We start from the raw sequence: 14595 nt of genomic DNA, 5'->3' as shown, positions 1-14595 counted from the left end.
GCATTAACATTTTAATAATTTGATAAACTAGTGCTTTCTTTGTTTTTGGCTTAAGAGATGAAGTCGGCGACACTGACTCGTCATCTCCGCAGTAATGGATGTTCCTATATGCATGTTTCATACAGATTACATAATCTGAGAATTTTTTTTTTTTTTTATTTGAATTGGTTCATTTGAAAGTAGACATTTCACTCTCTATAGTAGATATATTGTTTATGTCTGTAAGGCAAAGATATACACAGAGTTTTGCACTCAAGTTTACAGAGACCAAGACGGCAGAAATAGCGCACATTTCTCTAGGTTAACATAAGTTGCTAATACTTACATATTTCAGATGTTAAGCCATATTTGAGGTCGATGAATGATAGGCGAGCATTTGGCTGTCCTGCCCGATGTACTGTATTACCACATAGACTGGCCATTAACAATCTGTTAGTCACAGCCTTTTTTCTTTTTTTTTTGCGACTAATGAAATTTTGGTCGACCAAGCCTCTTCTAGTCGACTAATGATTAGTCAACTATTAGGGGGCAGCTCTAGTAAATTGTGCTTTACATTCCATCTCCTTCATCACGAAACACAAGACACACAACAAAAACAGCTCTGATCACAGCGTCCTCCATTAACCAGTTGTTGACGTTTATAAATATCAGTCATAAAGACATTGCTGTTGGCCGCTTCAAAGTTCCTGCTGCTGGTGCAAATGCAACCAGGAAAATGGCCCGAGGGAGAAATTGGTTCTCTAGGAACCAACATGCTGTCTAGTTCCTATAAGTAAGTTCGAAAGCCCCTTTTGTTGTTACTGGAATTTTAGTGGCTGTCTCAAGGCAAAAAAAAAAAAAAAGTAATAATTCAAATAATGGCTCAGCAATTTCTCCAGAACGTTGAGTGAGTTTCTCAACCCATGACTTCAGGACCTGTTATGTGTCTCAGGATTGAAGCACTGATCTACAGTATGGGCAGGTCTGCTCTGTAGAACAAAGCGAACAAGATGACAAGGTAGAGGAGGAAAGCTGATTGTAGATCAAGGCCCGTCTCTCTGTGGAGCAGGAGAACTAATTTAGATTTTAGTCTGTGAATTCCCAATCATAATGTTCTTCAAAGCCGCCTCAGAAACAGCATCTCAGTGAGAATTCTGTGAAAGTCGCCATTAACGCCTGCTGATCATCCTTACAGTGACTAATTTCAGGGACAGTCCCTATGGAGCAGCCTGTGGTTAAATGTCTTGCTAAAGGGCACAATCGTTACAAAGCTGGATTGTGATCACAGTAACTGCCCAATTCTACCTCTTACCTTGGATTGAACCCTGTGTCCTTTGTATTAGCAGCCCAAGGCCTTAGCGATTAGGCTACCTCCACCCGTGTGCTTAATATTGTGCCTTTTTTCAGTTGTAGCTATTTTTAATGGTAGCTTTTGAAGATTCTTCCATGTTAGAGAAATTCTACCACACAGGAGGATTATCAGTTGCCGAAACATCTGTTAAAGAGTGCATAATCAGCAAAGCGACACTGTTTGCATATGTTCAAAACCCTACACCTAGAGAAAAAACATCTGCTGCCATTCTAGTATTTGACAGAAAATGCTTTATTGATTAATTGCAGATGATCAAACACTGTTAAGTTGACTGTGGAGAGGAAATCACATCATTTGGTTGATCTAACTGGTTCACACAGCTAACTGACCAATTTGCAAACATTAGTAGGCCTTTTTTATTGTAGCCAACAAAATATCAATTTAATTGATATTCAGTAAATTTAATTACCACCAACATAATATTGTTAGAGCATGACTCATTATAAGAAATGAGAAACTAGTTCCTTCTGAGAGCTAACGTAATTTAGACTATATTTTCAACCCTGTTGTTCATTCTGGCTTGTTTTTTTTTTTTTTTTTTTTTTGGTTTTGTTGGGGTTTTTAATTTAAAGGTTTGTTTAATGTTTTAATGTAAAAAATAAAAAGAAATATTACATTTAGCAGGGTTGCAAAATCTACAAACATCAGAACATTAATTGATCTTATAAAAAATGTTTTTTATATTTTATTTAGAGAACATCTTTTTACTGACCATTTGTTTGAGGGAGAAAAAAAAGTCTATTCATGAAAAATAGCATATATTTACAAGAAACATAAACAGGGAACGTGTGATGTAATGTGTGTTTTTTCTTTTTTTTTTTTTTTTTTTTGATCCAGTTCATTAAAATAAATACTTAAGAAGAGCAGAAATGAAAAAGGCTTCCCATCACTACACTGAATAGTCATTTTGATAAAGGACGTGTGCTATCAAGCTACTGAGCCTTGGAGTGTCTGGACTGTAGACATGCTTAGAATTCCTCTCTGCTGCCCGATTTTCTCGACTCCTCTCAAAACGCAGCCTATTGTTTTACAACATCTAAAAAATTAATATCTTGCTCTCTGTTAGCATGTTCATACTCTTTAGCTCCATCTGTCTTGTGTGTGTTTGCACGTTTGGCTAACAGCGAGTGTATGTAAGTGATATGTGTAACCAGAGCGGAGGATTTTACAAGCCGTGTCTGACCTGTGTGCTAATGAAACTCTGCAGAGATCCGCTCATACACACACACAGACACACACTTACCTAAATACATACAAGACACAGATACCTGTGAGTGACCTGTGTGTTAATGATCTTAGAGTAGACACTCACTCCTCTCTCTCTCTCGCTCTCTCTCTCTCTCTCGCTCTCTCACACAGAGCTGTCAGAGTGCTGCTTATGCCCTTTACATATTTGCTTTGGCTTCTCTGGCCTGTCAGAGGTAAAAGCCTATGTGTGTTTATGTTTACACAGAAATGTCGATATTATTGCTCTTTGCTCCAGGTTTGTGTGTTGTTTGCTTACAAGTTCTTTTTCCCTGTATTTATTTTAACTTGTTGAAACAGGAAGTTGGGGTGGGACATAACCAATTTTTTTTTTTTTTTTTTAATTGCCACAGCTATGAACCATGATTTTCTGGTCGTTAGTTGGTAGACATAGTTAGACATACATAGACAGTACAACCAACAATGTACAACCACTAACAAGAAGTGTACGGGGATGCTATTATGGGGGCGGGGCTTTCACATTCTAGAGCATTTGAGCTGTTTAGTTCAAAATGAGTCACCAATAATTCATACATCGTGGTACTATTGTGAATGCGTGTCGAAGACCGATAGGGAAGAGAAGAAATTGTTGTTAAGTCGGGGTTTTTTTCCGGTTTTTTTCTTTGTGCACAAAAACTATTCTCTGCCTATGCAGGGTCACTAGATATGACTTAGGTTAATGTAAATGTGAAAGATTTCCCAATTCATTGTCTGTCAGTCAAAAATCAAATCTGGAATTGTATTTGTAATGCGTACAGGTTTATTGAAATCCCAGAATCCAAGTATGAAAATGATGCATACCCTTAGTAAGCACTACTAATGGTTGTGCAGAACTGTTTAAATGCATAAAGCCTCTGGTGGGTTAATCATCATATTGTGTTTTTATTGTATTTATTCATCTATTTTACAGGGCTTAAGCACGATGCTCCATTATTGTAAATTCTGCTCCATTGCATTTTGATTGAACAATGCCCTTTAGTGCCTTTGTGTGTTTGCATGTATTTGCATGCGTGTGAGCGTGCACAACTGCTTGTGTTTATGTTGCGCCATAAAGGTGACCTGACACAAGGTTCATTCTCTCCCTACTGCTATAATTTTCATTCTTTCATGAATCAGAATAAATTATTGACATTTCTGTAATGAAGCCTCTGGTGGTTTAGTGTTTAGCATAGTCTATCACCCTCCCACACACACACACACAATCATGACTGTTAGCATTTATAGACTTTTACAGAGTACATTGCAAAGTCCATGGATGTTCAGAATAAAGAACCTACTACTACAGTTATATGTAAAGTATGTTCAGCTATTCCATGCATAAAGACACTCCTTAAAGCAGGATTATAGGACAAAAAATATATATATATTATAAAAAAAACAAATGTATGTACTGTATGATTTTCAATGTCGTTGTAATAAGTTGCTTGTACTTGCATTTATTTTATCAAAAATACAGTAAATCAGCAATGTAGTAAAATATTACAATTTATTTAGAAATCGTTTTAATATGCTGATTTGGTGCTCAAGAAATATTTTTTGTTGTTATTTTAAATGTCTTTACTGTCACTTTTGATCAATCTAATACATCCTTGCTAAATAAAAGTATTATATATATATATATATATATATATATATATATAAGAGTAATTTTAACTTAATTTTGAAGTGTATTTTACCATTTGAATTGTTATATGTGTATATATACTGTGTGTGTGTGTGTGTGTGTGTGTGTGTGTCCATAAAACCACTTAATAACTGTTTTCAGTACTCATATACTCTATGGTATGTCTTCTACAAAGCTGCTTTCAGATGCCTACGGGTATGAACGGTCAAATACACTTCAAAATTCAGTCAAAACTTCTCTAATTCCCTAGTAAAAAATGTAATTTACCTTATATATTATGTCAGTATTACAACTGCTTTCAACAATCAATAAAACAAAGACTGAAAAAAAAAAACCTATATAAAATGTTCATATATCAACATCATTGGTTTCTACACATTGGTTTCAGACTGCCGTGTCTTTCGTGTGATTCTCAGCGTAATGTTAGTCATTCTCTGTCTTGTACGGAGCAAGCGTCACAGTCTGTCACCTCTCCTCCCGCTTGAATACAAACAGACTGCAGACAGCTTCCAATAGTGAGAGGTTAAGATACTCACGACCTTGTTATGTTAATCTCCCTCTCTCTCTCTCTGCTGTTTACTTTCATTTGAGCGCGTGTTCTCAGAAGTTGTCCAGATATTTATGTCATTAATCACTGCCTGTAAGACACAACGCCACGGACGGAGGCGTTAAGCTAGGCCCGTAGGCTTGTGAATTCTCCAGCATGCGGCGTGCGATCCGTGATCTGAAACTATGGAGGTGTTTGAGACTGAATTAGATCAAAGTGGGCCTCGTGTAAGGATTACAGAGGCGAGAAAATGCAGCAGGCATAATATTGACAATGCTAACAGAGAAGTGAGGAGAAACAAGCTGATGTGGTAGGCAACAAGCCTTTCTTTCATGATTTTAAGAGCATTGGACTGAGGGCTATATATATATATATATATATATATATATATATATATATTGCTACTGATCTTCTGTGGAGATGTAAAATTCATTGTTGATGTTTTCTCTTGAAATGTTGAATAATTTCAGGGGAAAAAAACGTCTTTCGGCATGTAATTGTTAAAAATTCATGTGTATGTTATTCCAAAGAAAAGTCTTTGTAATCTTTCATCACAATGTAAATACTTTCCCCGTCTCTAAAAGAAGTTTATTTTCATCTGATGTAATCAGGCCCCTTTTTTAACCCCTCCCCTAACCACATGACTCCATTCTGACATGTGGTCAATGCCATAAAAAAGGAGAAATCTTTTAAAATCAAGTTTAAAACACATGTGGCAAGCTTTTAGAAATGCACTCTCATGTTGGTTTCATATGTTTTCTTAACAATAAAAATAATAATAATTATTATTATTATTATTATTATTATTATACTATAATAATAATAATTATTATTATTATTATTATTATTATTATTATTATTATTATTATTATTATTATTATTACTACTATACCAGTTTTAAGAATAATGTTTAAAAATTTAGTTGTACCATTTACCATATACACAAGTTTTTTTTTTAATTATTATTAATTAATTAATTCGGAAATATCATTATTTTTGGGGTCGCACCAAATGACAACATTTCCTTACCAAAGAAAAAGATCAAATTATCTGATTATCTGATATTTTAAGATAATTATTGACCTTGACTTGTCCTTTCTATGATAGCATTTAGTTTGTTTGTTTGTTTCTTTCTTCATTGTTATATCAGGACAGTTGTATCACCCTCGCATTTTTGACTTTACTGTATGAAAATACTTTTAAAATCGGAAATTAAAAACACTATCATCATAGAAGAGCTGTAATTAGTCATTTTATGTATGAATTGCATTTTTAATACACTGGCAGCATTACTCATCCCTAACCATCATCACTATGACAACAGAATGATGGAGCGACTCTGGTTTAATGGGAAGTTCTTTTAAAATGCAAGAATTTCCAGTGTTTGTATTTAGCTGTTATTGTTTCCTCCTTTTCTAACTCTCTCAGGAACTCAACAGGATGCTGTACAGTTTCTCCATTGCTAAATCTATGCCTTTTACTGACACAATACTGATCACTATCTGCCAATGAGAATACCGTTCATCTTTGTTGTCTTTTTTGAAGCGTTTTTGTGGGAAAAGGTATTGACAATGGAGAATAACAGACGGCCGCTGCCAATTTAGACAGGCGTTGTTGCTGTCCGTGGAGAGTTGAGTACATTTATTAGCCTGATCTACTGCCAAAGATCCCATCAGAGTGATAAGAGGATGGACAGGGCCTGACGTTTGAAACGGAAACACGAGGAAGCCGAGCGCCCTCGGGAGATTACAGGATGAGACAGATTAGAGGCCATGAGATTATGAGATATTAGATTTGATAATGGACTATGTGTGTTTTGTCTGTGATAATGTAAGCATTACAATCTGATTGGCTAAAGGTCTCCGACTAACAGGATTCTCACATTTCTCTCTCTCTCTCTCTCTCTCTTTCACACACAGATGCAGATCTTCATGTATAACTCAGATGACTTTGACAGTCTTAACACAGCCATACGGGAGAAGCGAGTAATTGCGGCCATGGCTGTCTTCTTTCAGGTGAGAACTCGTTCGGTTTGAAAGCGTCTTCATGTTCAGCCGCTGAGCTTTGTCAGTGCTAAGTGCTGGCATTAAACAGCATTGATTTTGCAAGGAGGTTTTCTCTCGTCCCATTAAGTTCAACGATACTGAAGCGTCACACTCACAGAAAACTCACGGCTGCTGTTTTCTATATGGAAAAACACACACGTATTCACTCCCTTTCTGTGCTGTTGTTTTGTCAACCCCACTGCGATAATTACAAAACAGCGATTTAAGGCTCACATTCTTTTACCAGGAGCTGTGGGGGGGGGATACTCATTTCTCACATTTTGAGAAATTACATATCTGTCAGTGCAGTCAGGCTGTAATAATCCAGAGTTCAAAAGATTCATCAAACACTTCAGAAAACAATTGACATGGAACATAGAGAGAGGGAGTGAATGGGTCAGGTTTTGCCTACAAAATGTCCCCATCAGGACAGTAAAACAGTCTTTAGGTGATTTCTTGAAGTATTTATGAGGAAAATGGCTTAAACTTTTTAAATAATGCACTTTATGCACTTTAGTTTTTGTTTGTTGCATTAGACAATATCGCAATCATCCTATATGAACCTATTGATGTAGATGTAGTAGCATTGCACAAAAACATTTTCAGTTACAAGTAATAATGTATTTTTATATATTATAAAATTATATGGACTATTTTTGCTTTGACAGCAAATAGTTCCACCTGAAGCTAAAATGGGAGAAACCGAAGAATGGCAAACGTTAAAAAATTTATACTTTTATTTGGCATTAAATTGATCAAAACGATAGTAAATATATTTATAATGTTACAAAGATTTTGTATTTTTCTGTTTGTATTTCAAATAAATTCTTACTTTTGAATGTTTTTGTTCATCAAAGAATCCTGAAAAAAATAAAATTGCAATATTAAGTACCACTATTTTCAACATAATAACATGATTATAATAAGAAATGTTTTTTTTAATAACTGTAATATTTCGCAATATTAATGTTTTACTGTATTTTTGATCAAATTAGTGCACCCCTTATTTCAAAAACTTAAAAAAAACTGCACCAGCCCCAAATACTAATTTCCAGTTTAATTGAAATACCAAATCTAGAAGTCATTTGTCAAAAATTTTAGAGAAGCAAAAATGCATGCATATATAGATTTTTGTTATAGACATTAAAACTTTAGCTTTTCTTTAAAGAACAAATTTATAATCTGAGAAATCCTGCATCCACCACCCCCAAAGCTCAGAAGACTAATCAATATATGACATGACAAAGTTTTCCATTTGAAAAGGATGTCTAAATCTCACCTGACTAGAGTTTTATGTATTTCCCCTTCAAAACCCTCACTCATCTTTCTCATTCTGCATCGGTCTCATATGCAGTTATCGGAGGAAATCTTTGTAGTATGTGTCCCGCTCGATATTTCTTTTTATTTGGAACTCGCACTGTTTTCTTTATTGCCCAACCATTTAGTCTATCTGTCCCTGATTAAAGAAGACAGCAGTCGTAACATCCGTCATGATATGTTCATAGGCTTATTTACAAGACACGTGTCCACAAACTAAAGTGCAGTAGCATATCGCCAAAGATTTTCTCTTTTATACACTTGAAACCACAGGCCTGTTGGTGGCCCAGGACACTATAAATCGTTTTTAGGTTGTATATAATTTATTGTTGGTTATTGTTTCAAGTTATTGTCTTGTGCTACTTTATAGCTTGCAGTTATTTGCATTTCTCATTTAGTTTTAATCAATTGCAGGGCTTTCTATTTTTTTTTTTTTTCTCTCTCGCTGTTACAGCTCACAGCTGCCGTATTAAAAACCTCACTCTGAGCTCAGTACAATAAATGAGCATTTTTATTTTCCATCTGCTAAAATGTACTTTGAACTTTATTGATTTGCATTTGCTATTTTTACTCTTGAGGTGGAATGGTGCTCTTAAACTGAGTTTAAAGCTGTTTGCTGCTATTTATTTTACCTCAGGGTTTGTTCTACAAGGAAGTCCAGGTGTTTGTGGGTTGTGGGTGACCTCTTGCATACAGGCTCATTTGTAGAGTGCTTTCACTATTCCAGCCCATATGAATGCAGTGTAGAATGCAATATGAGCTCTGTTAAAGGGATAGTTCACCAAAAAATGAAAATTTGTTGTTAATTTATTTACTCTCAGGCCACCCAAGATTCTAATACTGTGGTCCTTGGTGATTCATAAAATGCAAGTCAGTAGCTACCGGAACTTAACAGTCAAAAAAAGCACATACAGTCAAGACAAAATGAAAACCTGTGGCTGCTGACGATACATTGAGGTCTTATGAAGCGAAACAATCGTTCTGTGCAAAAGACTGAACATTATTTACAACATCATTACCTGTAATCCAGAGCCTCAGGCAAACGGTCAAATTATTCTTTTGAACTGGTTCTTTTCAGGAAAAATTCTCTACAATGGCAACTATTCCTTACATTCAAGGGATAGTTTACCCAAAAATGAAAAATCATTTACTAACCCTCATGTTGTTCTAAAAAACATAAATGACTTTTTTCTTCTTTGGAACACAAAAGAATATTTTCTGAAGAGTGCTGGCAACTAAACAGTTTTGTCATTGATGGTAAGCAAACGATGACAGAATTTTCACTTTTGGAGTGAACTATCCCTTTAAGTTTCCTCCATTGTCAGTCTGATGTTGTTGACCTGCAGAGACCTCACACTGTCTCTCTCTCTTCCTCCGGCCCGGCACTTTTGGCCCCGTCATTTTTCACACACTCTGTCCTGAGGCGAGCAAGTCCTGCTACTAAAATAAGAAAAATACGCCAGTTGCTGATTCCGTGTTTTGTTCTCCACACAGTGCCATTCCAACCTCCTCTTGCTACAAAGACACAAAAAGGATTGAATTTTCAGCAGCAACCCCTTAAGAATCTGTCTGTCATTCTATTGTTCTGTCTGTTTTTCTATCCGTCTGTCTGTCCGTCTGTCATTGTGTAGCTCTAATGTTGTCTCTGGCTATCTGTCATTCTGTCAAGCTGTCTGTCTGTCATTCCCACCGTCTGTCTGTCATTAGTTTTTTTGTCCGTCTGTCTTTCTCTTTCATTTTATCTGTATGTCTGTACTGTAGACATGTCCTTTTTATCTTTCTTTTTCGTCTGTCTGTCCTTTGTTTTTGTCTATCTGTCTGCCTGTCTTTCCGTCTGTCTGCTGTCTGTATTTCTACCACAAAGGTTTCTGAACATAGCCACAAAAAAATAGTCACAGAAGCTGGCATGGCATTAAAACAAACAAACAATTCTGTTTGTTGTCTGTCTGTCTCTCTGTCAGTTGTTTTGACTCTGTCTGTCCTCAGTGACCAATCTCTACATTGAGGCTGAAACATGTCTAAGAAAACTGTTCTAGACAGTTGTTGTATTGCAGACTTGTGCCGTTCGCTCTCAGCGCCCACTTCCTGCATCGAGCTTCTGGAATTCTCTTTCATGCAAGAAACAGCACAAGAGTGTTCAAAGAGCCTGGAGAGATTTATGTGAGAGAGAGGGTGGCTAAGGGCCAGTGGAAGTGCGTGAATCCTTTTCACTCCTGCCTCATGGGAATGTTGGTTAGATCGGCTAACCAGCACTGGCCTCCTTGATACACCACCAGCACACACACACATACACATGCGTGCACAGACTCAACAATAGACCTCACCCCTTGGGTCCTCTCTGTCAAAGCCTGTCTCCTGATTCAACCCTATAGGGGCATTTTAAAAGCACAACCTCTATTTGATACACCTCCATCCAAGAGAAGCAAAGGAACTGCTCCGCCTGTTATGGATTTTCCCTGATCTGTGGTTTTTATAGGGTCAAGATTGTTAAAATTATTTTCAAACCATTTTATTTTTGTATATAGTCAGCACAGATCAAGCTATCATTCTCTTTCACTAACACACACACACACACAGACACACACATTAAAGGTCAGTACTGTAGATTCTCTCTTTCAGGCTTTATTGCATACTGGAGTCTTTTGTCTGTGTTCAACAATTCAGTCAGTTCAGGTGCATCTCAAACTCAGGCAGCTTTTGAAGCGGTTTGATGCACAATGGGTTCTCTTATGTGAGGGGGTGTTTGTGTGTGATTGCAATCATTTTGCTTTTTATGACATCAGCACAGCGCACTAACATCATGTGCTCCTTTCAGACTATCTACCAGCTTTTTCCTGTGTCAAAAATATTCAAACCCTATCTATCTATCTATCCATCCATCCAACACAAATTAGTAATTATTCTTCTTGTATTCATTCTCTCTTTCTCAGGTGGGGATGAAGGACAATCCTGCAGTAGATCCGATTATTCATGGACTAAGAGGAGTGGTTCATCATGGTGAGTAGATTTTTTATTATATATTCCAACAGAATATTGAAATTCAGGTTGAGTCTTCAGTATTGAATTGTATCACATGTAATAATTTTTACTAGTTACATGCATTCGCAATAACAACTGATAATTTGTTGGTTTCCAGTGTGTCTTACATGCTGGAATGAACAAAGTAGACGTGTCTGCTATTAGTCAGTCTGTTTGTGAAACAGCTCTTCAGTTCTGACAGGATCTCAGCATCAGGCCCCTGCGGCCTCTGACTAACGGGATGATGATATGATGATGATATTGAGTCAGGAGATCTGGCTGAGAAATCAAGGGTTTGTTGAGTAGAAAGTGTGCTCAAACCTATCATTGTATATTTATACAATATATATATATATTCTTGTCATATAAGCATGCATACACATCATCTGCTCGCTGTAATTTTGTCTCTGGCTTTGACGGGAATGTGTGTAATTTAGTGCTCTTGTTTTTGTTTGGCAATCTCTGTTGTCTGATGACAGATGTAAGGGTAGATACTTAGGCACCAAATGGATGAACAGAAGTGGTGTTAGAGGAATCACAAGCTGATACACAAACATAAAAAAGTACCAAAAGCTAGCATTGGTCCATCATAATACTTTTTCACAGGGATGGGCTGTTTAATCACATTCTGGTAGGATCAGTGTTGAATGGTACATTGACAGCATTATTGTAATTTAGACAATTTAAGACATAATTAGAATGAGCTACTTATAGTATAACTCTATACTTATAAAGTATTTTAATATTTAACAATGCACTTCCCCTTTAAAGATTTTAAATATTGGCTAACTGCGTCTAGGGGCAGCAAAAGATCATTTCGATTTCACAAGATGACAGTACTCTGAAAATTACCTTACGTAAGCTGACCCTCTTAAAGTCATCTACAATTTCCTCAATGTTGCTTCTGTCCACTTCCAGACATTAGAAGCTCTGAAATGATGAAGGCACCACCAGCTGCTCCCAGCATGAACTGAACAGTATATTCCGGAATATTGAGATGAAACAGCGAGGTCTGTCTGTGATTCAGACAGAGCAAATTGACGTCTTTAAGGGTTTCTTAGTTAGTATACTCTTGTTCTGCCTGCTTTTCAGTCATCTCAGGAACATCTCTCTATGTGTCCGTGCGAAGTTTAAAGGCACGCCGAGGCTTTGATGGTAATTACCGGCCTGCGATTTGTGCTGCCCACTGAGACAGTCGTAGAAAGTGAGCGAGAGAGAAAGAATGACGAAGTCATGGTGTAATCCGGACGGCCATGGTACTAAAAGCATCGCAGTGCCATTCTGACAAAGAGATCAGCTCTAATGCAGTGTAATAATGGCACTCGCTTTAAACGTCGCCCACTCAAAAGGGATTTTACCAAGACTGAAAATAGTTTTGCCTCCACCTGCCGCCAGATGACAAAGATTATGACACTATCTGATGACAGTGATGGGAGTCTCCAGAATGTGATGAGGCTGATTTACTCAATTTTTACATTTTTTGATTAAAAAAAAACATTGTGAGTCATCAAAAGTCACCACTATGGTGCTCAGCTGTTGCCAGGACATGGCTATGCGGTTGCTAGGGTGTTTTGTATGGATAAAAGAGCCCATTCCCAAGTCTTTATGATAATTGGGTGTCTCAGCTCTAAGGATGGGAATTGTAAGATATGTTATGTTAAAATATTCTGTTTAATATTCAAATCCTTGACAATTATTTTGGTACTTAATAGGAATAAACATTTAGGAAAAATAACTAAAATCGAATTTCATTGCAAGCAAAAAATTCAGTCCCCAATCCTACTCTGTTCCCTCCTTCATTGTAAGTTCACAGGATTTTTTTTTGCCTGTCACTTTATATCAGAAAATGCGGCTACTTTTGACAGCTTGATTGACAGGCAATCTGACCAATCATAATGCAAAATCTGCCATTTTGTCCGACAAACAAACCAGACAGGATAGTAGATTAACTTTGGTGGACTTAAACTTGAAAAACGGTGTGTATTGACATCTTTTCATGGTTGAAATAAAATACCTTCTAATGTTCATTCACATTTATTTCATGCTTTAAGTAAATATGAAAAGATGATCGTTCACGTGCCGCTTGAACTGAGATGCTACAGCGATCTGTTATGATGCATTAAAGAGCCACAACACAGTATTTAATGTTTGAATTTCTCAAAAAAATTTCTTTCATAAGTATCATATCAAAGTAACCTGTTCTGTCTTGTCTGTCGGCGCATTGTCAGTTTCCTCTTCTCTCCACAATATATTTTTCACTGCTTGAGAACATGTGGCGTGAGAGCGGCATGGCTTGTCGGACATAGCAACTAAGGGGGGTGGGTCTTTGCGAAGGGTCAATTGAGGTACTTTTTGTCCCATATTGGTCTAGTTACAGTATCTACTGTACAGCCAAGCCTTGACCCCTTGATTCATACAATAAACTACGCAAGGAGAGCAGACAGAAAGGCATTTATTCATCCTTTTAATTCACTCTGTCCACACCAGTCAGACTATTGCGGCCTGTTTGCTGGAGCGTGTTGATCTTGTTTTCTCAGTAGGGTTAGAGTAGGGGGTGGAATGGAGGTGTATGTGTGTGTGTTCTCGGCGGGAGGTGGGACAGAGCTGCGTTCTCTCTTCTTATCCCAGACAGATAGGAGCAGGGGGTCTGCACATATTCAGAGCCGTGTCTCCGCTGTCAGTGCTCAGACGTCTATAATTTCAACCTGCTGATCTCCTGCCGAATATGTACACTGCACGCAGGAAGCTGAACCAAACGATTTGCAACTCAAATGACAGGCATGCGGACGTATGTGAATTCTTAAACCTGTTTCTCCCCAATCCGGCTAGATTTTGAGCAGTGTTCGGCTAGTGTTGGTGCTTAAGAGGCGTGCATCCGTGTTGAAAAGCACAAGGAAAAATTTTACACGCTGTATTTAAAGCTCTCGGCTGGTGGAAGAGAAGAGCTGTCTTGTTAAGCGATCATCCATTAGGCTCCTACGGTAAATATTTAACTACCGTACATGTTAGAAGCCGACGTGCCATGCAAACACCCAGTCGCATGTTACAAGACTGTGCACTCTGTAAGAACAGCCCAGTGTGAACAGCAATGCATTTGCGTTTCCTTCAGATTACAATAGAGTTCGGGTCGAGGCCCTCTGGGAACATGTCACTTGCGAATCCTTAATTCAAGCATGTAAGCTTTTGTTCCTTCGTCTGACATTAAAATGAGCAGGTTTTAATGAATCTCTTATGAAGTGCATGCTTCATTTTAACGTCAGTGGTGGGGACAAATGAGGTCCGTATAGAGCTGCTTGGCTGGGGTCGGGTTCGCTCACGACAGTAGTTTCAGAGTTATTGAAGCTATTAAAAGGGGACATATAATGGATAGCAGGAAATTCCTTGCTTTTTCACAGTATGATGAAGTGCATTGTAGATTGAGCTCCCTCTCCAGTCTACTCAGGCTATT

General features: G+C 37.4%; 1 protein-coding gene across 4 annotated transcripts in view; it reads left to right on the top strand.

The window, feature by feature from the left end:
* Positions 1-14595, top strand: part of ptprga (protein tyrosine phosphatase receptor type Ga) — a 251466-nt gene that overhangs the window by 170181 nt on the left and 66690 nt on the right. For all 4 annotated transcript variants that reach the window (XM_058790918.1, XM_058790916.1, XM_058790915.1 and 1 more), the window contains exons 5-6: positions 6687-6782; positions 11060-11126. In XM_058790918.1, the coding sequence (XP_058646901.1) occupies positions 6687-6782; positions 11060-11126 (163 nt within the window). The remainder of the gene's footprint in view (positions 1-6686; positions 6783-11059; positions 11127-14595) is intronic.

This window comes from Onychostoma macrolepis, chromosome 11 (genome assembly GCF_012432095.1).
Source record: "Onychostoma macrolepis isolate SWU-2019 chromosome 11, ASM1243209v1, whole genome shotgun sequence".
In the NCBI taxonomy this organism is placed as follows: domain Eukaryota; kingdom Metazoa; phylum Chordata; class Actinopteri; order Cypriniformes; family Cyprinidae; genus Onychostoma; species Onychostoma macrolepis.
Note: the sequence above shows the minus strand (reverse complement) of the source record. Positions and strands in the feature narration are given on the sequence as shown.